This window comes from Ahaetulla prasina, chromosome 10 (genome assembly GCF_028640845.1).
Source record: "Ahaetulla prasina isolate Xishuangbanna chromosome 10, ASM2864084v1, whole genome shotgun sequence".
Lineage (NCBI taxonomy): Eukaryota > Metazoa > Chordata > Lepidosauria > Squamata > Colubridae > Ahaetulla > Ahaetulla prasina.
In genome coordinates, this window is record NC_080548.1 from 19,917,821 (window position 1) to 19,945,440 (window position 27,620).

The 27,620-nt window shown below is 43.1% G+C and overlaps 1 protein-coding gene across 1 annotated transcript in view; it reads right to left on the reverse strand.

Moving 5' to 3' along the window:
• MATN1 (matrilin 1) overlaps nt 1-26,730 on the reverse strand; it is a 29,069-nt gene extending 2,339 nt beyond the window's left edge. Inside the window, exons 1-6 of the mRNA XM_058195922.1 lie at nt 26,643-26,730; nt 20,440-20,786; nt 10,606-10,828; nt 7,691-7,816; nt 6,372-6,779; nt 3,858-4,010 (exon numbers count right to left, since the gene is read on the reverse strand). Coding sequence (XP_058051905.1) covers nt 3,858-4,010; nt 6,372-6,779; nt 7,691-7,816; nt 10,606-10,828; nt 20,440-20,786; nt 26,643-26,730 — 1,345 coding nt within the window. The remainder of the gene's footprint in view (nt 1-3,857; nt 4,011-6,371; nt 6,780-7,690; nt 7,817-10,605; nt 10,829-20,439; nt 20,787-26,642) is intronic.
• Between the last annotated feature and the right edge of the window lie 890 nt (nt 26,731-27,620).

Below are 27,620 nucleotides of genomic sequence, written 5' to 3' on the forward strand. Positions count from 1 at the left end.
ATTTGAAAACTGAATTTCTGAAGAACAATTTTGGATCGTTTGGAAGAAATGTTGATGTGTGTGTGTGTGTGTGTGTGTGTGTGTGTGTGTGTGTGTGTGTGTGTGTTTGTTTAAGAATGGAAAGAGAAACAATTTGACTTCCAGAGATTTCTCATACTAACTTCCACCCCTAACTCCTTTTTAAAACAATGAAAAGTAGGTCTAGTTTAATGAAAAGCAGGACTACGGGTGACATGACAGCAATGATAGCAACATTTGAGAGGTTGCCACAAAGAGTAGGGGGTCAACCTATTCTCCAAAGCACCTGAAAGCAGGACAAGGAACAATGGTTGGAAACTAGTCATGGAGATATCCAACCTAGAAGGAAGGAGAGCTTTCCTGACAGTTAGGACAATTGATCAATGGAACAACTTGCCTCCAGAAGTTGTAGGTATTCCATCACTAGAAGCTTTTAAAAGAGCCTGGACAACCATTTGTCTGAAATGATATAGGGCAGTGATGACTAACCTTTTTGCCGTCATGTGCCAAAAGCGGGGAGAAAGCGGGGGGGGGGGATCACGCCCACGTGCGCCCATGCCCATAATTCAATGCCCCACCCCCACCCCACACCCCTGTGCATGCATGCATGCCCCCTCTGCTCCCCCCGATTTTGGCATGTGATGGCCCGGTGGGACTGGTAGGACCATTTTTCACCCTCAGCAGGCTCCAGAGCCTTTCTAGGAACCTGGGGAGGGTGAAAATGGCCTTCCCCACCCCCCACCCCTGGAGGCCCACTGGAGGCCAGAAACAGCCCATTTCCCAACTTCCAGTGGACCCAGAAGGCCTGAAAATTAGCTGGCCGGTACACATATGCTGGCCGGTGCGCATATGCACGCTGGAGCTGAGCTAGGGCAATGCTCACACGTGCCATACGTTCGCCATCTCAGGTATGGGATCTTCTCCTTAAGCAAGGGGGTGGACTAGATCAGGAGTCTCCAACCTTGGCAACTTTAAGCCTGGAGGACTTCAACTCCCAGAATACCCCAGCCAGCAAAGCTGGCTGGGGAATTCTGGGAGTTGAAGTCCACCAGGCTTAAAGTTGCCAAGGTTGGAGATCCCTGGACTGGATGACCTCCAAAGTCCCTTCCAACTTTGTCATTCTGGTAGTTTGTTAAAAGCTCCCAATCCCTTTCTTTGATACATTGATTCATCCCGTATCTTTACGAGTGGAACTGCAATGGGTTGAGGAAGCCAACTGCAGCCCTCACTTTTGGAAATGCATTTGCCATGTTCTAGCCCCTACTTAGACAAAAAAAACAACACCATTGTTTCACAGAAAGAGACTGATTGTAAGCATTGGGTATATATTCTAACTCAAGATGCATGAACAGGCTAAGATGCTTGCTGAGAAAATGAATTGAGCTCTTTGAGCATTCAACTGATTGGCTGGACCATCCTCAAGGAGGTTAGTGGAGCATTTCAAATAACAGCTTTCAAGCAACTCTTGAAGGGATTGATTCTTTCTACCATCTGTTCGGGGTCAGACCGAAGCACTTTGGAAACGTGAGACAGAACAAGGGATGCAAGACTCTCCACCAACATCACTTCTGTGGAGAAGTTCACCGGTTGAGCAATTTAATCCTACTTCAGCGTCGATCATGACAGGGTTCTCTGCCTTCCTTGAGGGGAAACAGGCTTGAAAAATAATAGACAAGACTGTATAATGTGAGTTGCTATGTCCCCTAACAGGTTGTCTTCCCTTTGCTTAATCAGTGCTTAATTTTACATAATGGTAGGGCCAGCTTTGTGTCTACTTGATAGTTGTCAGCTTTAAGAAACTCACCTTGATGGAAGAATGGGAGGATAAGCAGTGAAGACTGCTTCCTCCAATAGAGATAAAGCCAGCGGTGGGATTCAAATAAATTAACAACTGATTCTCTGCCCTAATGATGGGGTGGGTGAGCGTGGCCTTGGTAGGCGTGGCCAGGGGGTGTGACAGGCAGCACTCGGCCTCCTGCACTCCCCTGGGAGCAAAAACAGACCAGGGGGGCACCGCACCCCACACACGCCATTTTAGGCCTAGTAGGCCTCCCTGCATTCTCCTGGGAGCAAAAACAGTCCATGGGGGGCATCCCCTCGCCTTCTGTTTTGGGCCTAGTAGGCCTCCCTGCAGCCTCCTGGGAGCAAAAATGGGCTGTGGAGGGCCTGTTTTCCACCTCCCCAGGCTCTGGAGGCTCTCCGGAGACTGGAAATAGGCCCATTTTCACCCTCCACAGGCCTCTGGGAAGTCCTTGTTCCACCTCCCCAGGCTCCATGCGCCCCCTGGGATCCAAAATGGGCCACATGGGGACTCCTGGGAGGGGCGGGGTGACGTGGGGCCAGCCGGTCATCAGAACTACCGGTTCACCAAACCAGACATAAAATTAACATCTAGTTCACATGAACTGGTCCAAACCGGCTGAATCCCACCTCTGGATAAAAGCCCCTGGGTTTCTAACTCCTTGCCCCCCATTGTTGATAGAGCAAAGGCATTGGCAGCAGTTCTTCCATGCAGGCACCATGAGAGATTGTACACATATGATACTCAGTGGGATAAAGTGCTACTAGTCTGTCGAAAGTTATATAATTGTGGAACCAGCAGGAAGCCTCTGCTCTGAAAATCTTAATCCCCAAGGAGTGAGAGTGATAACAATATAATAATCATAATGTGAACCATTTTGGAATGGATATCCCACAATGAAAACCTACCTGTCAGGCCTGGAAGCCTTCTTTTGCCTTGGGCCTTCAGGCCTGCCACATTTACTACTGTGGGAAATTGGGAAGGGGGATTGTATGGAGCATGGGTGATATATAGCCATAATAAAATTCCTTTGTCAGGGAATCAAGTACACCTTTCCCTCCACCTGGAGGGTTGGAACGGGGAGATATCTCCAGACAGTGGTTTGATTGGGCCATGTGATGGACATGTGGTTGCTGGGCAGGGATTTGAAGTTTCCTTTGGGTGGGGAAAACCTGGAAACTTTCAGATTCGGATTTTCCCAGATGTGCCAATATGACATCTCTAATAAAATGGAACTTTAAGGAACTTCAAGCCTCGGAGTCTTCTTTCGTTGGGGGTGTTACTTGGAACCCTGACATAATCATTAAGAAACACGCTCTGTAATAGCCACCCATCAGAGACAACATACAGGAGACATGATCCCTGAAGATACTAATTTAGAAACTTGTGGAGACAAGTGGTATCAATAATGCCAGAAGTTCCTATCACGATTATAATGATTCCTAGAAAAATCCAGACCAAATAGCAGGAGAACCACCACCTTAGTCTTCCCAAAGGCTCTTTTTCAAGGTTGCTTTTCCTTGAAGACATTTTGCTTCTCATCCAAGAAGCTTCTTCAGAACTTGGATGAGAAGCGAAACATCTTCAAGGAAAAGCAAAGTCCAGTTGCCTTTCGAAAAAGAATCTTTGGGACAGTCATCACCTGGATGACTGAGAATCTCCATAGGCATTACCTTGGTTCAGCTGTGGGTTTCACATTGTGTTACTACTGGTTCATCACGCACATGCATGCTCACTTTGTGCACGTGTGCGCCCAGTTCACGTGCACATCTGCCTTCCACGCATGCGCCCGGCCTTCCACACATGTGCTTTGCTTCTGTGCATGCGCCTCAGAAATGTGCCTAAATAGGATGCTATAGAGCTGGGGCGGCTGGGCGGGCCCAACTGCGATTTCCGCTACCAGTTCTGCCAAACCGGTCCGAACCAGCTGAATACTACCTCTGCCTTGGTTGTTCTAAAAGTGGAATCTGCAACTATTGGTCAAAACAAAAAGTCACAAGTGTTGCACCATTAATATCCTAGGCACAACTTCACCTACCAACGCATATTTTAGTCTGCAGCTTCTTTCCAATTTGATTGATGGTTCGGAAATCAGCTCCATAGAAGTAGTGCTCTGCCACCGGTTCAGAGGCAATTGCCTTGAGTTCATCTTCAACGGCATTGCCCACTCCCACAGCGAACATCTTGTATCCTGAAACAAACCAGAGCTAATCATTTGCGTCTTGCCCTGTTCGTGAAAGCACAATAAAAGCATTATTGATCAAAAGGCATTGCGCGGGTGTGTATGGCCTTCTCTGTGGGGGCTCCCGCCCTCTGGAACGAGCTCCCCCCAGGACTCCGTCAACTTCCGGACCTTCGAACCTTCCGTCGCGAGCTCAAGACACATTTATTCATCTGTGCAGGACTGGCTTAGATTTTAAATTTTATAGGGGTTTTAAATTGATTTTAATATTTATATTTATATTTTTAATTATAGGGCATTGGAATAAGTTTTTTAAAGATTATTTTAATTTTGTACACTGATGTTTTATATGCCTGTGAACCGCCCTGAGTCCTTCGGGAGATAGGGCGGTATATAAATTTAAATAATAATAATAAAATAAAAAATAATTATTGGGCTAATTTAAATAAGTTTTTTAAATTGGATTTTAAATTTGTATATTGTATTGTTGGTTTTTATTATGCCTGTACACCGCCCTGAGTCCTTCGGGAGAAGGGCGGTATAAAAATTAAATAAAATAAATAAATAAATAAAAATAAAATAAATGTAAAGATTTTTTTAAAAAAAAAAAAAGCCTGGAAAACATGGAGGCATTATAAATGAAAAGCTTTCATCTAGACCAGGGGTGTCCAAACTTGGTCCCTTTAAGACTTTTGGACTTCAACTCCCAGAGTTCCTCAGCCAGCTTTGCTGGCTGAGGGACTCTGGGAGTTGAAGTCCAAAAGTCTTAAAGGGACCAAGTTTGGACACCCCTGATCTAGACTGTTCCTCTCCAGGGGCCATCACCTTATCTTCTGACAATGATTTTCAGGTATTGCATCAGGTAAAATGACTTTATTATGTCCCTCCTGGCTTTGTCAAGTTCGCATCTAGCTTTGTAAACATTATGAAATCATAGTTGCATGAGTTGGCTGCAACAGAAAAGAGAAGGTTGATCAACCCCAGAAGAGAGAAAAAGGGAACGTACTACTGTAGAAATATAATCGTTGTTGATATAATAAAGGTAAAGGTTCCTCTGCATCAGGAGTTAAATGCTCCCGGTTTGGACCTGATCCGGTAGTGATGGCGGCAGGTGGTTCGGGGAACCAGTAGCAAAAATCCCTGCCCCGCCCCCGCCCATGTCCACCGAATTGCCCGTTTGCCTGCTTGCCACTTCTTTTAAAAAAAGCTTTTAAAGGGTTAAAAAAAAAACTCTGACGATCACAGCTGAGCTGCCTAATGGCAGAGCCTTTTTTTTTTTTACTTTTAGAAGCATTTTTTTTACACCTATTCAGCTGATCATCCCCCGTGCGCTGTTCTACTTACCCCATGCCTCCTTTTGGTGGCATGCACAACCAGCAAACTGGTAGTAAACCGGTTCAGATTTCACCACTGCCCCACACATAGATGTTAGTCGTTCCTGACTCTAGGGGGCAGTGCTCATCTCCGTTTCAAAGCCGAAGAGCCAGCGCTATCCAAAGACGTCTCCATGATCATGTGGTCAGCATGACTCAACACCAAAGGCACATGGAATGCTGTTAGCTTCCCAACAAAGGTGGTCCCTATTTTTCTACTTGCATTTTTTTACCTGCTTTCTTTTTTTTTTATTATTCAAAAAGTTTTACAGAAAAAAATTTCCCCCTTTCCCCCCACCTCCCCTCCCCCCTCCCTTCACAACCCCCTCCCCCCCCCGACTTCCCGGAACGAGCACAAGGTATAGTTAAAAATAAACCGGTTCAGATTTCACCACTGCCCCGCACATAGGTGCTAGTCATTCCCGACTCTAGGGGGTGGTTCTCATCTCTGTTTCAAAGCCGAAGAGCCAGCACTGTCCAAATATGTCTCCGTAGTCATGTGGCCAGCATGACTCAATGTCAAAGGTGCACGGAACGCTGTTACCTTCCCACCAAAGGTGGTCCTTATTTTTCTACTTGCATTTTTTACCTGCTTTCGAACTGCTAGGTTGGCAGAAGATGGGACAAGTAATGGGAGCTCATCCCATTACGCTGCACTAGGGATTCGAACTGCCAAACTGCCGACCTTCTGATCGACAAGCTCAGCATCTTAGGCACTGAGTCCCCCTGTCCCCTTATTGATATAATACAATGTACCAATAAAGGAGAATATTTGCAGCTCAGGGTTGAAATGAGGAGTCCTCGTGCTTTCTGAGCTTGGTTGTTTTCTTGCAAATGTTTCATTACCCAACCTAGGGAACTTCATCAGTGTCACAAACAACCAAGCTCAAAGAGCATCAAGGACCTCCTCATAATACAATGTTATCAATTTATGAGATTAAGCAGTCAACTTAACCAAGCTCTTATTTAACTGCGGTCCTAATTTCCAAATGCTTACCTAATTCTTTAGCTTTCTTGGCTGCGTCATTGATGTAATCTTGGGAGCGTCCATCGGTAAATACAATGGCCACCTTGGGGACACCAGGCCTTGCTCCACTAGAGATAGCGAAGGAATTGTCTACGAGGTATTTCAAAGCCTGGCCAGTCATGGTGCCCTTTTCCATATATGTCATCTTTCTCACTGCTGCTTTGATATCCTTCTTGGTCTTGTACTGCCCCAGTGGGAATTCCTGCTTGACTGAACTAGAGTACTGGACCAGGCCCACCTGAGTGTTTTTATTTGACACCTCCAGAGAATCCACAATCTGGTTAATGAATCTCTTCACCAACTCGAAGTTCTCGGGCCTCACACTCTTCGACCCATCTATCAGAAAGATGAGATCTGTGGCAGCTCCTCCATTGCATACTGTAGGAAAGTAAAAAACAGAAAACGGGAAGAAAGCCACTACTGGAGTGGGGAGGGGAGAGTCACTTCTTCCATTTAGATAGCAACGCTTCATTTAAAACTGATTTTAATAAGCATTTTGAGCCAGACCAGTGTGCTTAGACTGGTGTGTCCTCACTACAAGAAGTAAAAGAAGTCATTATGTTTAAGCACTATCATTTCTGCTTTGGCTTCCTATTTTCACGGATGGGTTATTCTACTATACACCATAGTACACCATACACCATCGTGTACAATAATAAATGACTGAACTATACACTAGAGCAATGGCCCCCAACCTTCTAGGCACCAGGGATCAGTTTGGTGGTGAGAGGTTTTTCTATGGACCAGAGAAGGCATAGTTTCACGTACTGCCTGCAGATGGGGCTTTGCTTATTTGGGAGCCACGGTGGTGCAGTGGGTAGAGTGCAGTACTGCAGGCTGCTTCTGCTGACTGCTGGCTGCCTGCAATTTGGCAATTCAAATCTCATCAGCCTCAAGGTTGCCTCACCTACTTCCAAGGTGGGTAAAACAAGGATCCAGGTTGTTGGGGGCCATAGGCTGACTCTGTAAACCGCTTAGAGAGGGCTGTAAAGCACTGTGAAGCAGTATATAAGTCTAAGTGCTATTGTGCGGACCAGTTTCTGGCATGCCATGGACCAGTGCCAGTCCACGAACTGGGGATGAGGACCTCTGCACTAGACAAGGGAAAGTCAGAAGCTAAGATTCATGTCTGAAAGCGTCTTTCTTTGTTCTCTTTGGCTGTTTTACAGAATGGTAGTTTATCCTCAAAAGAATGAGGTATTTCACACATTGTGAATTGGGCACGCATTTCCATGACTTCGAATCAACTTTGGTTCCCTTTACGAAGTTTTGAATTAAAAATTATTTACCACTGCAGGTCTTCCCATCATTGTTAAGAGTGAAACCCACTTCACAAGCACAGGCGTACGAGGCTCCTGTACTGACACAAATCTGCTGGCAATCATGGTCTCTGGTGGCACACAAATCCGACACAACTGTAAAGTAATAAAATAATAAACACAGTAAACAAGCAGGTTTGACTTTAGCTTACAGTACCATTCTTCTTTGTTGGTTTAATGTGTTAATTGAGCTATAAGATAAAATAAGATACAAAATTCAAAAGTAAATAGAAAAACAATGGGGAGGAAAAAGGGGAAGAGAAACAAGGAAGGATAAGAAAAAAAAGAAAAAGAAACATTGACTTCCGACTCTCTCTTTTGCAGTAAAATAAGGCATTAACTTCAAATCACAACTTTTTGTTTTTTTCATAATAATATGAACAAACCATTTCTATAAAGATCTATCAATCTAACCAATAAAACCCAAAATCAAAGTTTCAGTCTTCTCCACTTCAAGCACAAAGCTGAGACGCGGTCTCCTTGTGGAAACAAAAGCACTTATATTCTTTTCTTTGATCAAAATATTTTGACTCCAGTATCATTCTTCTTGAGTAGATCACCTAGAACACAGATGTCAAACCCACGGCGTCACGTTGCCATCACGTGACCTATCATGATGTTTTTCCCTTTGTGGAGCTGGGGTGGGCATGGCCTACACATGACGCATCCAGCCCACGGTCTGCCAGTTTGACACCCCTGAGTGCTAGAAACTTTAGCAATTCCAATCTCCCGGAATCAACATCTGACCTTATAAACCAGGGGTGTCCAAACTTGGCAACTTTAAGACTTGTGGACTTCAACTCCCAGAATTCCTCAGTCAGCTTTCTGGGAGCTGAAGTCCACAAGTCTTAAAGTTGCCAAGTTTGGACACCCCTGTTACAAACCATCTGAATGTTCCTTTCTTTTTTTTTTTTTTTGTAAACATTTTTTTTTATTCAAAAAGTTTTACAGAAAATTTTTTTCCCCTTTCCCCCCACCTCCCCTCCCCCCTCCCTTCACAACCCCCCTCCCCCTCCGACTTCCTGGAACGAGCACAAGGTATAGTTAAAAATAAAACAAACATATGCTAAAAAAATTTTGTCCCAACTTAATTATACCCCTACAATCATCAATTCCTAACTTCCCCCGAAAACAATCAAAAATAATACATCATAATCATTCAAAAACAGTCTGATAACTCTTAGTCTGATATCTACTTTGAATATAGTCAATCCATTTTTTCCATTCCTTTAAGTATCTTTCTTGCGTATTGTCTTTCAAAAAGGCTGATATCTTCGCCATCTCAGCCAAATTGGCAACTTTCAATATCCATTCTTCTATTGTAGGTACTTCTTTTTTCTTCCAGTATTGTCCTATTAGTAATCTTGCTGCTGTTATTAGATTTAAAATCAATTTAGTCTCAATTACTGTACAGTCCGTAATAATTCCCAACAGAAAAAATTGCGGCAGGAACTTTATCTTCTTTTTCAAAACATTTTGTAAAATCCACCAAATTTTTATCCAAAAGGCCTTTATATCCTTACAAGTCCACCAAATGTGAAAATATGTAGCGTCATCACAATTACATCTCCAACATTTTGCTTGCATATCTGGATACATACACGATAATTTCTTAGGATCTAAATGCCATCTATAAAACATTTTATAAAAGTTTTCCCTCAGATTCTGTGCCTGCGTGAATTTAACATTTCTAACCCAAATTTTTTCCCAAGTTTCCAATAATATTGGCTCCTGAAAATTTTGTGCCCACTTTATCATACAGTCCTTTACCAAGTCCCTTTCAGAATCTATTTCAAGTAACACATTATACAATCTCTTTATATGCTCCTGAGACTGATTTCTAATTTGCTTTACCAAATTTCCCTCGTTCTGCTCTATACCAATGTTCCTTTCTTTATCAGCTTTTTAACCAGGCTCTCTACTTGATGGCCCATGAGCCATATGCAACCTTGGAAACTCCTGAACAAAAAAGATGCATCAACCCCAAGAACCTAGGCAAAGGACACTTTATGGTACAGTGGTATATTTAATTAGGCTTAGCAGCAGTGATGGGATTCAAATTTTTTTACTACCAGTTCTGTGGGCGTGTTTGATGGGTGTGGCATGGCTTGGTGAGCATGGTTTGGTGGGCGTGGCAAGGGAAAGATACTGTAAAATCTCCATTCCCACCCCACTACCACTACAAGGGGAAGGATACTACAAAATCCCCATTTCCTCCCGATCAGCTGGGACTCGGGAGGCAGAGAATAGATGGGGGTGGGGCCAGTCAGAATTTTTACTACCGGTTCCGTTGGTGTGGCTTGGTGGGCGTGGCATGACTTGGTGGGTGTGCCTTGGTGAGCATAGCAGGGGAAGGTTACTGCAAAATCCCCATTTCCTCCTGATCAGCTGGGACTCGGGAGGCAGAGAATAGATGGGGGCATGGCCAGTCAGAGGTGGCATTTACCAGTTCTCCGAACTACTCAAAATTTCCGCTACCGGTTCTCCAGAACTGGTCAGATCCTGCTGAATACCGCCCCTGCTTAGCAGATGACAGAATGTGGCTGATTTTATCTAGTCTCCAAAGATAAGTAGGATCAGATATGGTAAATATTTGGATGGGACAATACCAAAGAATATCAAGACTGGGCAAAGACAAGCATCTTCACTACAGTTGCCAAGAATACTGCTATATCCCCCACAATTTTTGATCATAATACAGTATTAGGGCTGGGTGAGCTACTATAAACTAAGCTACTTATAAAATGCCCCATGTGAATTCTCTTTGCTTCCTAGTTATTTCTGATCAGATGCTTATTTTTAAGAATGAAATATGCAGGAACATCTTGTAGCTGGGAAAGGACAATTTCTCGTAAGTGTTTCCTTCAGGAAAGTTTCAGACTTACCGCAGAAAGCTTCCTGAAACTTTCTGGTCAGCTTCTCAATGACACTATAACTTTCAACGTAATCCACATGGTCATCCAAGGGCTGGCTGGCTATCTGTCGCAAGGTATGCATGTCGACGCGGCCCACACCAATGGCAAAGATTTCTATCCCAAGAGCTCTTGCCCTTGCTGATACATCTTTCACCCCATCCTGGGGGTGACCGTCGGTCACTACGATAGCCACCTGGGAATGAGACAATGAAGACTTCGTTGATTTTTTTTCCAGCTGGGCCCAGCAACAGTTGGGATGGGGGGATGATGTTTATCTTCCCCTGATGGTGTTTATCATACCAAGTGAGATTAATAACTCATATTCAGCTATCTCAACCACAAATAGGAACAAAGGATCCTATTCCCTAGATCTTGTAATAATCTCTCGCTCCTTTATTAAAAGGCTCTTTGGCACAAGGAAGGGTCCCCAGAGTACATCATAAAAAGAGAAGATGTATCTGGGCCTTAAAAGTGATGAACAATAATACGAAGCAGTGCTGCATGATTGCCAGGAGGGAGAGCCACATATATGCAATATATTTGAATGAAATGAAATGAAATGAAATGAAATGAAATGAAATGAAATGAAAGAAGGAAGGAAGGAAGGAAGGAAGGAAGGAAGGGTATGAAAGAGAGAGAAAGAAAGAAGAAGGAAGGAAGGAAGGAAGGAAGGAAGGAAGGAAGGAAGGAAGGAAGGAAGGAAGGAAGAGTGTGAGAGAGAGAGAAAGAAAGAAGAAGGAAGGAAGGAAGGAAGGAAGGAAGGAAGGAAGGAAGGAAGGAAGGAAGGAAGGAAGGAAGGAAGGAAGGAAGGAGGGAAGGAAAGAAGGAAGAAGAAAGAACTGGAAGTGTAACAGAGTAGTTCTTTGACTCTTATTTTTTTTCTCTCTCTAAATGACTGATAATTGGATTTTTCTGGTCAGAATTAGATACAATTATTCCTCATCTTAAAATTACTTACTGTCTTTTCAGTTCTTTAAACATTTTCATTTTCAGCTGGATAAATTTCATCTAGATATCTGAATCCCCAAATGAAGGATTGTTTCCTAATATTTCACAGCATAAAAAAATAATTATTATCCTCTCATATAGATACAAATGCCTGCAAAAGGTGAGGGATTAAGATGTTGACTGCAAAACTCCATGCCTGTTTAATGTGGCTCATATGTTAAAAAAGGAGTAGAGCATCAGTCATGCTGTTGACCCATCCTCGACAGATGTCCCCTTATATAAACATTTGTCATGTGACTCTAAAAAGCCATAGGCAGACCTGACACTCCCCCATTCAGCATATTCTATGCCTCTTCTCTGAATTTCAGGTATCTCCTCTTCATAGGGTTGCAACCTGTTGAAGCCTCATTACGTTCAGAGTTAAATGCAGCTACAGCTGTTCAAATTGCTGGACATCTGCCTGGCTAAGTTAGGTGAATAAAAGGTGAAGCATTGTAATCATTAAATCAACTGAAGAACAACAAGAGGGGGGGAAAGAGATCTGAAAGGGGAGAGATCCAAATTTCTTCTAGTGCATGCGAGTGCTTGGCTAGAATAGAATAGAATAGAATAGAATAGAATAGAATAGAATAGAATAGAATAGAATAGAATAGAATAGAATAGAATAACAGTTGGAAGGGACCTTGGAGGTCTTCTAGCCCAACCCCCTTTTTAGGCAGGAAACCCTACACCAGTTCAGACAAATGGTTATCCAATCTCTTCTAAAAAGCTTCCAGTGTTAGAGCATTTACAACTTCCGGAGGCAAGTTGTTCCACTGATTAATTGTTCTAACGGTCAGGAAATTTCTCCTTAGTTCTCGGTTGCTTCTCTCCTTGATTAGTTTCCACCCATTGCTTCTTATCCTTCCCTCAGATGCTTTGGAGAATAGCTTGACTCCAGGGCTGGTATTCACTTATCTTCCCTAAAGGTAAAGGTAAAGGTTCCCCTCGCACATACATGCTAGTCGTTGCTGACTCTAGGGGGCGGTGCTCATCTCCGTTTCAAAGCCGAAAAGCCAGCGCTGTTCGAAGACGCCTCCGTGGTCATGTGGCCGGCATGACTCAACGCCAAAGGTGCACGGAACGCTGTTACCTTCCCACCAAAGGTGGTCCCTATTTTTCTATTTGTATTTTTACGTGCTTTCGAAACTGCTAGGTTGGCAGAAGCTGGGACAAGTCACGGGAGCTCACCCCGTTACATGGCAGCACTAGGGATTCAAACCGCTGAACTGCCGACCTTTTGATCGACAAACTCAGCGTCCTAGCCCCTGAGCCATCGCATCCCTTACCTTCCCTACTGGTTCACAAATGTGACCAACTCTGCCCACGCCCTTCCATGCATGTACACAGCCTCAAAAATGTGCCTAAAAAGCACATCATAGAACCAGGATGGAGCCACCCGCAATTTCCGCTACCAGATCTGGACATAACCAGCTGAATACCACCTCTGCTTGACTCTCTCTTCTTTGTGGCAGCCCCTGAAATATTGGAAGACTGCTATCATGTCTCCCCTAGTCCTTCTTTTCATCAGACTAAGCATACCCAATTCCTGCAATCGTTCTTCATATGTTTTAGCCTCCAATCTCCTAATCATCTTTCTTGCTCTTCTCTGCATTCTTTCTAGACTGCCCCATTCAGTTTCATGGTATCATTTGATTTGAAGAGAACTTCATTGCTTCTGCTGTAGAAGTGTCAGATGATACAATGCACCTGATTCATAGGCTCAGTTACATCCAGGGCTTTTCTCGAGAGCTCAGTGGCAAAAATGCAAGAGCAGCAGCACGAATGATTTTGAAAGTAGGGCACCGGCCAGCATATTTTTGAATCACATTCAGCTGCTGAAGAAATGAGCCAGCAAGGGATATCTCTTGCAAAGGACATGGATCTCATTGTTAGCCCTTCGGGGTAATCTGGACAAGAAGCACAACCAGAAATACTAACTCTATTGTAAGGTTATATTAACGGAATCTCGCAAGACTGAAAACATTACCAATAAAGGGGAATATTTGTAGCTCAGGGTTGAAATGTGGGGTCCTTGGTGCTCTCTGAGTTGCTTGTTTTCTTGCAGACTTTTCATTCCCCTAACTAGCAGGAGTGAAATTTGATCAGTTCGGACCGGTTCAGGCGAACCGGTAGGGATAATTTGAATCGGTTCGCTGAACCAGTAAAAACCACCCCTGGTTGGCCCCGCCCATGCCCGCCGAGTTGCCCAGGCACCGCTCACTCCTTCCGGCAGCTCGCTCACCCCTTCTGGCCGCTCAACCCATTCAACGTTAAATACTGCAGCAGAGAGAATCTGAACTTTTCTTCCTCCATTCACAGCGGAGCGGCTGCAGCCTGTCCCTTTAAGGTACTTCGCCCCCCGGGAGGGAAAGGCCCAGGCGGGGACCATAAAGGGAGCAGCAGCTCCGCTGTGAATGGAGGGAGAAAAGTTCGGATTCTCTCTGCTGCAGCATTCACTATGAGCCCTTCTGGTGCTCATACACACATTTTTTTCCTACTGGGTTCTGTGGGCGTGGCTTGGTGGGGAGATCATGTGACCGAGTGGGCGTGGCCATGAGTTGGACATCAAGTCAGCCATGCCCACTCAGTCACAGGAAACCCCACCACCACCAAGCCATGCCCACAGAACCGGTAAGGAAAAAATTTGAACGTCACCACTGCTAACTAGGTAACATCATCAGTGCTGTTTTGCTGTAGTTTATATTCTGGGGTCTTCCCTGCTTGTGGATGGGTGGGAGCGGTCTTAGAGATTCTTCGTTTGGGCTGTTTAAGGAAGGTTCTTTGGCAATTTCTTTTCTTTTCTTTTTTTTTTATAAAAAAGTTTTATTTTTACAATCATATCCAACAGCTCATCCAATGTACAGTTATATACAATTAGTCGGGCTTGCCCATTCACCACCCCTCTTTTAACTCTCTTCCCTCTTCTACCTTCTTCTACTTTCCAGACCTTCCTCTCCTTCTCTTATCTACATCCTCTCCTCCCTCCACCCTACACCTTCCTTCTCCCTCTTCTACCCCTCTTCCTTCCTCTTCTCCCTCTTCTACCCCTCCTACTCTCTCCTCTTTTCTCCCTCCCCACCATTCTAAAATGGTAACTGGGCAGACCCAGTTAATTATATTTATACATCTTCAATAATCCCTGTACATTAACCATCACTCCATCCTCTACCCTCAACCCCCCCAATTCCCCTCCCCCTTACCCCCCACCCCCCACCTCGACTTCCCAGAACAAAATGCAGGGTATCAAAACTAACAATCATAATCCAAAATAAATCCTAAATTATAATCTCTAGTCACTTCACACATAATCACACTCTCAATTCCCCTCTCCTTCAGAAATATATCTAATACAACATATTTTCTAAATTTACTCATATGCTATTCGATATTTTTTTTATCTGATACTTATTTTGAATATAATCAATCCACATTTTCCATTCTAAAATATATTTTTCTTGTGTATAGTCTTTCAAGTAAGCAGAAATTTTTGCCATTTCTGCCAGGCTCTTTGGCAATTTCTTGATTGGGATATTGCCTACTTGATTGTTGGCTTGAAGTTAACCTTGGAGTCAATTTATGCTGATCTCAGCGCTGATTCCTGGTGGAGAGGTGCTGGAGTCTTTTTCTGTCTTTGGGGCTGGGTTGATTATCTCTTTTGCACAGTCTACAGATGTTAATGTCTGTCTTTCTATTGATGACTGATTTGTCAGAGTGCCCAGCTTCTAGAAACATTTCTACTGAACATTGACTGAAAATATTTCTCCCTTTGTTTCAAAGGTGCTTTTTTTTTCCAAAAGGCAGCTGGACTATGGTTTTTTTGTTTTTTTCTGGAGGAAGAAATGTTTTCTCTTTGAAGGAGATGTTTGCTTCTCATCTAAGAAGCTGGTGAAGGTCAGAACTGATGAAGCTTCTTGGACAAGGAAGACATTTCTTCCTAAAAAAAAAAAAAACATAGCCCAGTTGCCTTCTGAAAAAAGCACCTTTTTTTTTTTATTTGCATTTATATCCTGCCCTTCTCCGAAGACTCAGGGCGGCTTACACTATGTCAAGCAATAGTCTTCATCCATTTGTATATTATATACAAATATACCTTTGTATACATATAATACATATAATACAAATATTATATACAATATACCTTTGACCTGGATGCTTGAGAATCTCCCTAGATCAGGGATCTGCAAGCTTTGCTGGCTGAGGAACTCTGGGAGTTGAAATCCACAAGTCTTAAAAGAGCTATCAGGCCTGGAAACCATACTAGGCCTTAGGTTTCCAGACGCTGCCACATTTTTCCCCTGAGGGGAAGAAGTGGGGTTGAGGGGTATGGTAACATTCTTCAAGCGGTCAAGGTCGGATTGTGTTCACATCTGCAGAAGGAGTGGCAAGAAGAGGTTTCGAATAAAGTGGAAGAATGTTGGACCATATGACCAGCAAAGGGGTTAGGGGGGTAGGACTCTTGGGGTTTGTATAACTGGGAAAAGAATCCGGAAGTTTCAGTTTTGGAATTTCACTCATCGTGTGCCAGTTTCCTTATGCTAGTAAAGAACTCTGAAAGACAATGGCTTCTGAGGTTTTTTTATACAGAGGAGGTTTTTCTGGAACCTTGACATGAACCAAGTTTGCAGACCCCTGCCCTAGACATTTCTCCCCTTCTTTCCTTTTACTTTCTGGAAACTCGGGAGGGTCCTTTCTGAAATGTGTCCCACACCTGCCCTCCTTCTGTAGGCTGAGAAATCTTTTTCATGCCTGTTGTGCCCTCCAAGGTTCTTCCTCCCGTTCGCCAAGGTCCTTCCCACATACCATTACACTCAGGGTTGGTATTCATTTACCTTCACTACCGGTTTGCAAATGTGAGCACACATGCCACCTCCACACATGCACGGGGCCTTCCGTGCATGTGCAGAGCATCAAAAATGGGATGTAATGATGTCTGGGCGGGTAGGCAGAGCCTCCCGCAGCTGCCGCTACCGGTTCGCCTGAACCAGATCGAACCAGCTGAATACCACCACTGATTACACTCTGTTCTTTCTGTCTAATGCAGTGCTTCTCAAATAGTGGGGCGGGCCCCCCAGGGGGGGCGCGAGGCTCCGTAAAGGGGGGCGCATTTGACCTCGGCAAACACTGTCATAACAAGCTAAGCCCCGTGTTTACAGTCGCGTGGGGGGCGCGAAAATTTTTTTCTTCTTCCTAGGGGGGCATGACAGAAAATAATTGAGAAGCACTGGTCTAATGTTAGCTTTTAAAGCCCACACAGACTCCTTTTAAGTTCATTGTGCCTTGGTGTCAATGAGTTGAGTTTATTGAAATAAATACAGAAATTGAGAAATGAAAGGTCCACATAGAACTCGGTCTTAACTGGATTGTTATGCAAATACCATTTAGACCAGGGGTCGGCAACCTTAAACACTCAAAGAGCCACAAAGGTCCTAATCGGAAGCCCCCATTCCAATTCTGGAGCTGACCAGAAGTCTGGTTCCCCCATCATAGTCTCCTCCTAACATGGCGTCCTTTTTCCTCTGACAACTGGAAATCGGTTCCCCCACCATAGAGTTTCCTCCTAGTGTGTCATCCTTTTTTCCTCTGCCGACCAGAAGTCCGGTTCCCCCACCATAGAGTCTCCTCTTAGTGCAGCATCGTTTTTCCTCTACCTGTCCTAACCGAAAGCCCTATCAATTGTGGAGCCAACCAGCAACAGGGAGCCGCAGCAGAGGGATGAAAGAGCCACATGTAGCTCCAGAGCCGTGGGTTGCTGACCCCTGATTTAGACAAACCGAATTAGACTGGTGTGTTCCAAATGGTGTAACATGCCTATCTCAGCAATAGGTGGAGCTGTAAAATCTCTTATATCTCCCTCTTGTTTTAAGAAATCAAGACTGTGTGGTATTTGCAACCTCGTAGCTTCACTAACAAACCTTTTGTGCCTTCAGCCTTTATATAGTCCAAGAAGCGTTGCAGAGAATGAAGTCTCCCTAGGAAGCGCCTTCCACTGCTGTGGAATAAGCAGGAGATCAAAGAAGCGTGAACAGATTTCTTGGTCATGTCATGTGTTGAGAAAAACAAGTGAACATTCCAACCATCTATTTTTTTTAAAAAAAATGTAAGAAGATTCTGAACCAGCCTAACTGGGACTGCCAAAGCAGACAATCAGATCTTTTTTTTTTTAATTTGCATTTATATCCCGCCCTTCTCCGAAGACTCAGGGCGGCTTACACTGTGTCAAGCAATAGTCTTCATCCATTTGTATATTATATACAAAGTCAACTTATTGCCCCCAACAATCTGGGTCCTCATTTTACCTACCTTATAAAGGATGGAAGGCTGAGTCAACCTTGGGCCTGGTGGGACTTGAACCTGCAGTAATTGCAAGCAGCTGTTGTTAATAACAGACTGTCTTACCAGCCTGAGCCACCAGAGGCCCACCAGAGTGATCTGCTCATTGTAAACAGACCAAAGCTTCTGAACCTTGATCCTCAAGTGAAAAGAATGACTTCATTAGGAATTAGAGATTTCAAAACCAGAACTGAAATAAACTGTGATTATCCAAGCAAAAGAAAAGAGAGTCTGTCCCAGATAAATAAATATTTAGTCTTGATCTCCACACATAGAATGAAGACAGATGGGAACTGCGATAATCAGCTTCCATCTTTAGGCATTCCTAGCCAAACACTATAAAAAGACTTCACACATACAACTTTATGTACAAACGTTTCTTACAAGTGTTGAGTGAACATCTGTAGTCATGAATCAGAGCGTGACATCCAGTTCCCCATGTACATTGACTTGACATGAATCAATATTTGGAAACAAAGCGTAGATCATGTTGCACAAACTGTTCTCTTATGAGGAAAAAGAGAATAAGCAGAATTGTTCTTTTCAGTTTGTGAAAGAAATTGAACCTCCGTTTGGTTAAAAACAATGAGACGCCAGCTAAATTGTGGTTACCATTTCTGTCCTTAAGGCCAAAGGACTTAATGATCCATAAGGTTCTTTTAATGAAGTTGAAAGGGCCTTCCGTTTGAGCTAACTTTTTTTTCCTATTTCTGCACCAGAAATAGGCATAACAACAAAAACAATAGCAATAACAGGTATCTTTGTCGAAACGTTAAGGCCCTGAAAGGAGCCTTTAATTTAGTATTTCAGGCTCTTTCCCACAAGAGTGATTTTTTTCTCTCTCATTGACCTATGGCTCTCCCCAAAGAATACCTGCATATATATAGTATTTTAATATATATATTTAGCTTCTAGCCCACCTGTGAGTGAAATTCAAGGTGGTAAAGTCAACAACATTTAGCTAATTTTAAATCCTTCCAAGAATAAAATGCTCATAGAAAAGGGCATTTATCAGTGGTGGGTTTCAAATTTTTTTACTAACGGTTCTGTGGATGTGGCTTGGTGAGCGTGGCATGGCTTGGTGGGCACGGCAGGGGAAGGATACTGCAAAATCCCCATTTTGTCCCAATCAGTTGGGACTCAGGAGGCAGAGAATAGATGGGGGCGGGGCCAGTCAGAATTTTTACTACCAGTTCTCCGAACTACTCAACATTTCCGTTACCGATTCTCCAGAACTGATCAGAACCTGCTGAAACCCACCTCTGGCATGTATGCTAAAACCTAAATGCTCTGAAGGGCTCCTCACTTTCATCCAATACTGTTCTTCAAAGAACCACATTCTTAACAAGTAGAGCATCATGGCTTGATAAATTTGTTGGTCCCATCCCACAAAGCTGAGGTGTACCAATTCTCCAAACTGTAGGCTTTACGGCTTTGTGACTAGTTCTATGAGGTCAGGGAAGGAACATATGGAAGAAGGTAATCTTTGTTCCTCCTGAAGGACTTTATGAGGAAACATTTCATCAAAAGGTTGTTACCCTGAGTTGTGACTAAGCGTCAGTTAGGTAACTGAGAAGCAGAAGAGCAGTTGGGGAAAGAGAAAGATGTTATGAAATTAAACATGACAAATAAAAAGGATGAAGCCTTTGTTCAGGGATAAACATGTGTTCCTCTTGAGTGTTAGTGATCAACTGCAGATCTGCAGGCCTCAAGTGACCTTCCAGGGCTTGTTAGATGTGGTGTTCATAAAGCTGGGAACTCTACCCATTTTTCTGCCTAAGCAGCAGGTTGGACTAGAAGACCTCCAAGGTCCCTTCCAACTCTGTTATCCTATTCTGTTCCTAGTAGCTAATAACAATGGAAAAGCAAGTATCTCATTAACTTGCTGAGAGGAGGTGAGGCCCCTAGGATGGGAGAATATGCCTTTGGAAACCACAGTTAGTTGCCGTGAGACATGTCAGGAGCATTAAGTTTCCACACTTCCCATTTGCCCTGCAGTTAAATGGTTCAAATCTTATATGACAACGTGAGATATTATTACGATTCTTTGTGCAGTCAGTCAGATGTTCAAACTGGATTTGGCCTGTTTGTCCGCCTATTGAGTCCTTCCCAAGGACCTGGGATAGGCAGAAGTGGATATTTAATGGTGTCCCAGAAATCATCACAGGATGTAAACTCTTCTGAGTAAAGCTGCCTTTTGCAATTGACTGACGGTGAATTTGTCAATGCCAATGGTGTTCAAGTGGTGCTATTCGAACGATTCAATTTTTCAACCACTATGCCAAAGCACATTAGACTTTAACCATTTTTTGTTTAAAAAATCATCTAAGCACCCACAAAATGCACCCACCGAACTTTGAGAACCACCACTGCTCCTGAAAACACAGGTTGCAAACAAAAGAGACAGGGAGAACTAAGCTCATGGAATGATTGCCACAAAACAAAGCAAGAAGAAAAGAAAATAAAGCTTCTTGACAATCTCACCTTGTTGATCTCTGGGGATCTCACCCTGGCTCCTTCCCCTTCACTGAATGCTCTGTTGATGGCAAACTGTATAGCCAGGCCTGTCATGGTCCCAGTGGAGAGAGGCTCAATTTTGCGAACCGCTTGTAACAGGCTGGTCTTTGTTTGATGCGTTCTTAGGGACAACTCATTCTTGACAGCACTGGCATAGTTGATGACTCCAACCCGTGTTGTATTAGGACCGACATCAAGTGCCTCAATGACCTGAGACACAAAAATCTTGACTTTGTCAAATTCATTGGGGCGCACACTTCGGGAGCTGTCCACAATGAACACCAGATCTGTAGGTCTTGTCCTGCACTGGGCACCTATTTGAGAGAAGGGAACAGCTTTTTTTCCCCCAAAAATTAGAAATGTGACAAGTCAGAAGTAGGTCCCAATGAATTCATTTGGACTTCCTCTCAACTAGATAGAGATAGAATTCCAACCTTATGATCATTCCAAAGGTGCTTTTTTCCCAAAAGGCAACTAGACTTCCTTGGGTTTTATTTTTCCTTTGGAAATGTTTCGTTTCTCACCCAAGAAGTTTCTTCATTTCTCCAGAAACACTTTCAAAGGGAAAAACAAAATGAGAAAGGCCACTTGCCTTTTGGCAAAGCACCTTTAGGACAACCATGACCTGGATGATTGAGAATTTCCATAGACATTCATCCTCATGATCCTTTCCCATATGAAAATGACACAATTTCTTCCAATGATTGCTCCTGCTATGAGACAATCTTATGATCTCTAGTGTAGACCAGGGGTCTCCAGCCTTGGCAACTTTAAGACTTGTGGATTTCAACTCCCAGAATTCTTCAGCCAGCTTTGCTGACTGAGGAACTCTGGGAGTTGAAGTCCACAAGTCTTAAAGTTGCCAAGGTTGGAGACCCCTGGTGTAGACCAGGGGTGAAATCTAAAAATTTTCCCTACCGGTTCTGTGGGCGTGGCTTAATTGGTGGGCATGGCTTGGTGGTCAGATGACTGAGTGGGCATGGCCAATAACAATAAATAATAAAAATAATAAACAAAGTATAAAAAACAATAAGAGGTATCAAAAACCAACTTTCACACTTTAGACACACACAACACAACACAACTGACTCACACACAATGTAAAAGCAGCTGCACTTCACACTTCATACTTCACACAGCCACAAAAAGCTCAAAATCCAACTTTCACACTTTACACACACACAACTCACACACACACTCACAAAATGCCATATACAGCTTTGTGAGATTTTGTGTTTTTGTGTAGTTAGAGTGAAACACTACAGAAACACCCCAAATCTCAGAAAGCTGCACAAATATTTTATTTTATTATTTTATTTTATTTTATTGTGGACTTCAACTCCCAGAGTTCCTCAGCCAGCAAAGCAGGAAATCAAAGCAAGCTCTTTTTTTTCTTCAGTAGCTGAAGAAAACGTGCCGTTGCCAGCCCAAAAGAGCAGTAATTATAGGTAAGTGAGGAGGGAGAATTGGCTGGGCTTGGGTGGGGATTCTTGTAAGTGGGGGCTGTTAAAAAATGAGTTTAAAAGCCTGTGAGGATCAGGAAACTCCTCTGGGATTGCCAGAGGAGGCTATTAAAACCTCCGGTTTTTTTCTTTTTTTTTTCCCCCTTCGGCTGAAGAGGGTTTTTTTTAAAAAAACTTTTAAAGTGTTCTGATGATCTCTGCTCAGCCCCGCGATCATCAAAGTTTTTTTTTTTCTACTTTTCAAGGCATGTTTCAGCTGAAGAAAAACTTTTAAAAGTAAAAAAAAACAAACCTCTGCTGATGGTGCGGCTCAGCAGAGGCCGGAGGCCGGAGGGCGGGGCCAGGGATTTTTGCTACCGGTCCTCCGAACCAGCAGCTGCCATCACTACCTAATCGGGGGAGCCGGTGCAAACCGGGAGCATTTCACCCCTGGTGTAGACTATTCCATATATTGCATTTCCCCCTGTGAAGTTAGTACTGGAATTCTCTCTGAGAGACAAATCCCAGAATTTGTTTCTCCTCCTCGTTCCTCATCAGTCTGTATTGCTGACGTCGTTCAATTGTGGGAAATTCAGACACTGGAACGACTTAAAATGTAGTGTGAGAATTTGGAGCTGTTCAGAGGTGGGTGTCACATACTTGTAACAACTGGTTCAACCAGCACCGTAAATGTGAGCGCGCGCCATCCGCACATGCGTGCAGCATCAAAAAACACGGCAATTATGGATATTGAAAGTCATTAATTTGGCTGAGATGGCTAAAATCTCAGCTTTTTAAAAAGACAATACGCAGGAAAGATATTTAATTGAATGGAAAAAATGGATTGATTATCTACAAAACAGACATCAGATTAAGAAATATCAGATTGCCTTTGAATAATTAGGAAGTATTATTTTATGTAATGGGGAGGGGGTTGGGAGATGAAAAGATTTGGATGAGGTTAACTGGATTAGAAGGGAAAATTTTACTCTATGTTTGGTTTATGTATAAGAATACCTTGTGATTGACCCAGGAAGCCGGGGGGGGGGGGGAAGGGAGGGGGAAAGGGGGTTTTCTGGGAGGAAGGGGGGAAAAAGGGGGGGAAATGTTTTTGTTTTTTAAAACTTTTTCAATTAAAAAAAACAACACGGCAATTCATTTGCACGTGCCATTCGTGCATGCGTGCTGTGTTAATAAACATGTCAATTCACTCACGCGCGCCTTCCATGCATGTGTGTGGCATCAAATACACAGCAATATAGGACGGGATTGCGCCCGGGCAGGTGGGCGGAGCCACCCTTAGGTCCCAACTACCGGTTCTCATGAACCGGTCTGAACCGTCAGCAACCCACCACTACAGCTATTGGCAGAACAAGAAGTGATTTTATCCCAAATTATCCAAGATTCTCACCATACCCTAAATAGGGAAGATATTTATAAACCCGCAGCCAGTCTTAATTTCACCTTCCCATTTTTCTACTGCTCGTCTGTTGGCACCAGACTTATGGTATATCAGATGACGCCAATAACCATGTGTTTTTCTTTAGGACTATATTCCCTCCAAAACAACAAAACCACTGGGGTATATATTTCAATCCTCTTTGACTATTCAGCGTTTAACACACTCCCTCATGTTACACATAAATCTTTGGCCAAGTTTGAGGGTGGGTTGAAGGGTTTTTTGGCTTAACTGGGAGCATTTCACTCTAATAGGACTTGAAATGTTAAATGGGATTACTTTTCTGGGATTTACATTAACGATGGAGGCTCTGCCTTTGTTCTGATTTGCCTTCAGGTCTGATCTGCAGTCATTATAATAAAACCAAAAGGAAATTAAAGACATTGTTTTTGTTGTGACATTGGTGGCTTGCAGAGAAAAAAAAATAAAACAAGATGGGGTTTTTGCCTCTTTCACACCATTCTCCCAAAATTCCAGAAATGTACACCCAGCAGCCCAAACAGTCAAGGATGGGCCGGCGGGTGGGGGCTATTTTGGCCCAACAATTGCTTATTTATTTATCTATCGAATTTATAGAGCCACCCACCTCCCAAGAAATGAGCCTTTACAAAAAACATACAGCAAAAAAAAAAAGTCAAATGCAGTTCTATTACATAAATCATACAGACACACAGTGTATATATGCATATTGTGTGAATGTGTGTGTGTGTGTGTGTGTGTGTGTGTGTATCAAGAGAGAAATTATATTAAATCCTCTTGCAAACCAGAGGAAATGTTGAAATATTGACAAATCCATCATGTCTTTACATTGCAGTAAAATATTTTTACTACCCATCACACGTATTTGCTCCATTCTGCGATCCCTAGAGATTGTAAGCAAATAGAGTAACTTCCTGAAATCTTCTGCCAAAGCAGTGTGGTAGAATAGCTAACTTCAAGGTCAAAAGAGAATTTGATCTTAAGAAGCAAGAAAAGTGTGAGGGTCAAAGTAATTCCATTACGTCTTCTGAAAAACCGTTTCCCTTTGCTTTTCCTCCAACTGTCACTGAACGGACTGCTGTTTTTGGTTCAGTAAGACGGAACAAACACTATAATTTTAACCATCAGTGTCTGAATTTTGCCTTGTTTCTTCTTTTCTTTCCATCTCTGTTTCTTGTGGATCCAGAATTTGAGATTGCAAGCTCAAGAGCTGGAAAATATTCAGGGCTGTAAGTGATGAATACAATAACCCTGAAATCATGCTAGAAACAGGGTCGAGAGAGAAATAACTGCTGTGCCTAATAGCCATTGATAGATCTTTTAGATTGTGACTTTCTTCTGCATTTATAGAAAAGAGAACTAAAAATGCATCAGTATGTAAAGGAATACTTTTATGCACTGTAGCTTGATCTGCATTGAGACGTTCTTCAAATCTTATCACTTTATTGTTTGCATGTACACTGAGAGCTTATGCACCAGAGACAAATTCCTTGTGTATCTAATCACACTTGGCCAATAAGGAATTCTAGTCTGATCCATTCCATCCAACCCAACTCAACCCAACCCAACCCATCCCATCCCATCCCATCCCATCCCATCCCATCCATCCCATCCCATTAATTCTATTCTATTCTATTCTATTCTATTCTATTCTATTCTATTCTATTCTATTCTATTCTATTCTATTCTATTCTATTCTACTCTATTCTATTCTATTCTATCCCATCCCATCCCATCCCATTGCATCCCATACTATTATTTATATTCCATTCTATTCCATTCCATCCATACCATACCATACCATCCCAACCCAACCCAACCCATACCATACCATACCATACCGTACCGTACCGTACCGTACCGTACCATACCATTAATTCTATTCTATTCTATTCTATTCTATTCTATTCTATTCTATTCTATCCCATCCCATCCCATCCCATCCCATCCCATCCCATCCCATCCCATCCTATCCTATTATTTACATTCTAGTCTAGTCTAGTCTAGTCTATGCCATGCCATGCCATGCCATTCTATTCTATTTTATTCTATCCCATCCCATCTCATCCCACCCCATCCTATTATTTACATTCTATTCTATTCTATGCTATGCTGTGCTGTGCTATGCCATGCCATGCCATGCCATGCCATTCTATTTTATTCTATCCCATCCCATCCCATCTCATCCCACCCCATCCTATTATTTACATTCTGTTCTATTCTATTCTATTCTATGCTATGCTATGCCATGCCATGCCATGACATGCCATGCCATGCCACTCTATTTTATCCTATCCCATCCCATCTCATCCCACCCCATCCTATTATTTACGTTCTATTCTATTCTATTCTATTCTATTCTATTCTATTCTATTCTATTCTATGCCATGCCATGCCATGCCATGCCATGCCATGCCATGCCATTCTATTTTATTCTGACCTTCTTGGATCAGCTATCCTCCAAAAAGAATCTATCCGTCCTGTTTGCACTAAAGTCTTCCTATTACAAGGAGTTCCACAGATTAAATAATAACATAGCTTTCTATTCTTCTTTTCTTACTCCATTGATAAACCTTTTCATTATATCTCCTTCGGTGCAATCTTTGAAAGTAGAATTTTATTTGATATGACAGGCAGCTACCCCCTACTCCCAGGAGCAAGAAATCAGTTGAGAAGACTAAATAGGACATTGGAAGCTTGGGCAGAATCCTAGAAACCCCATTTCACTGAGCTCTACCATAGCATTATAGATTCTCTCCCAGTTGTCCTATGAGAATCTCAGGTTGCAACTTGCTCTCCAGAAGCAGAATAAAGAAGCCAGAAAAGGCTCCGGGATCAAATGTCAAATCCCAGGGCTTCATGAAATTATTTCTTTCAAAAGGACGCTCTGCAGCCAAGTTATCGGAGACTGGGTAGAGTGTAGTGCATGTTCAATTTCTACATATCCTACCTGGGCACCCAGTTCCTTCCTGAACTCAAAGAACTGACTGAGAACAGAAACTCTCGGATTGGGATTATAAAGCTGGCATTCACAACAATGTTGCAGCACTAAGGTAAAGTTAATCTCGATGCTAGGTTAGTGGTGAAGGTGGGGAATCCAACATTAAGACCGAAGCATCAGCTGGGAAGAAAACTTTATAGTGTGATAGGAAAAGGGAAGGGATCCGTCATATAAATATTTAAACCACAAAAATTCAGGCGGCTGCCTCTTTCTGGGTTGCCTTTCTGCATGGCTGCTCTAACCTGGCAAAGGTTTTGCAAAAAGCTAACCAAGATATTCTGTGACTCACCTCTCGGCTGAGGACGGACCCCATCCACAAAACCCTGGTTCTGGAAAAGAAGCAGGAGCAAGAATAGGGAGGCCGAAATGAGCGTCATTATGGCTGCTAGGATGGAAGCGAAGTGGGATTGTCTCAATGGTGGCCTTGAGGTATTAATTTAAGGAGCCTTTCCCCAGGAAGGCAGGGGGCCAACCTCTAAGATGCAGGAGTGATGGGGAGTGGGAGGGAGGAGATGGAAAAGGATGTGTGGAAGGATGGCAATTGACACGGAGAGATCCCAAGGCCTTTCCTAGTACCTGAAATCGCCACAACGGCTTCATTGCTAAGCTAGAAAGTGGGAGGTTATAAAAGAGACCAGTGACAGGCTCGGAATGCAGGGAATTTGAGCCCTGAACAGTGAAGGCAGTCAACTAAGGCTGAAGAAAGGAGTTTATCTGCCAATCACCAACTTTAATCTGGCCCAGGGTCTGCCACATTAAGTAAACTGCTTCTACTGTCTTGGGCCAATGGCCTTTTCTAAGTCCTGGAACACTGAGGACCAAGGCAGGACTCCATAAATAACTACATAAGCACATGGAACATTTATCAAAAAGGTATTAGGAAACAGCAATGCTCTTATTCATTTTTGTTAATATGCCTGCTGGTTGTGTTTTTTTTTAAGCATTGATTTGAAAGGTAAGAGAACTGAAAGTCACAGAGGAGATATATAATAACAACAACAGCAATTTAGTATTACAGTCTTAGACCAGAGACCAGAATAAATAAAAGCACTCAGTGTACACACACACACACATACACAAACACACACACTTAAAAATTCTAGTAAGGTAAAGGTAAAGGTTCCCCCGCACATGCATGCTAGTCATAATGACTCTCACCCTGGTCATCACTTCTTTAGCCTCCTACCATCAGGAAGGAGATATAGAAGCATAGCCAGCAGCACAAACAGCCTGAAGAACAGTTGTTATCTCTGGGCTGTCAAGACTC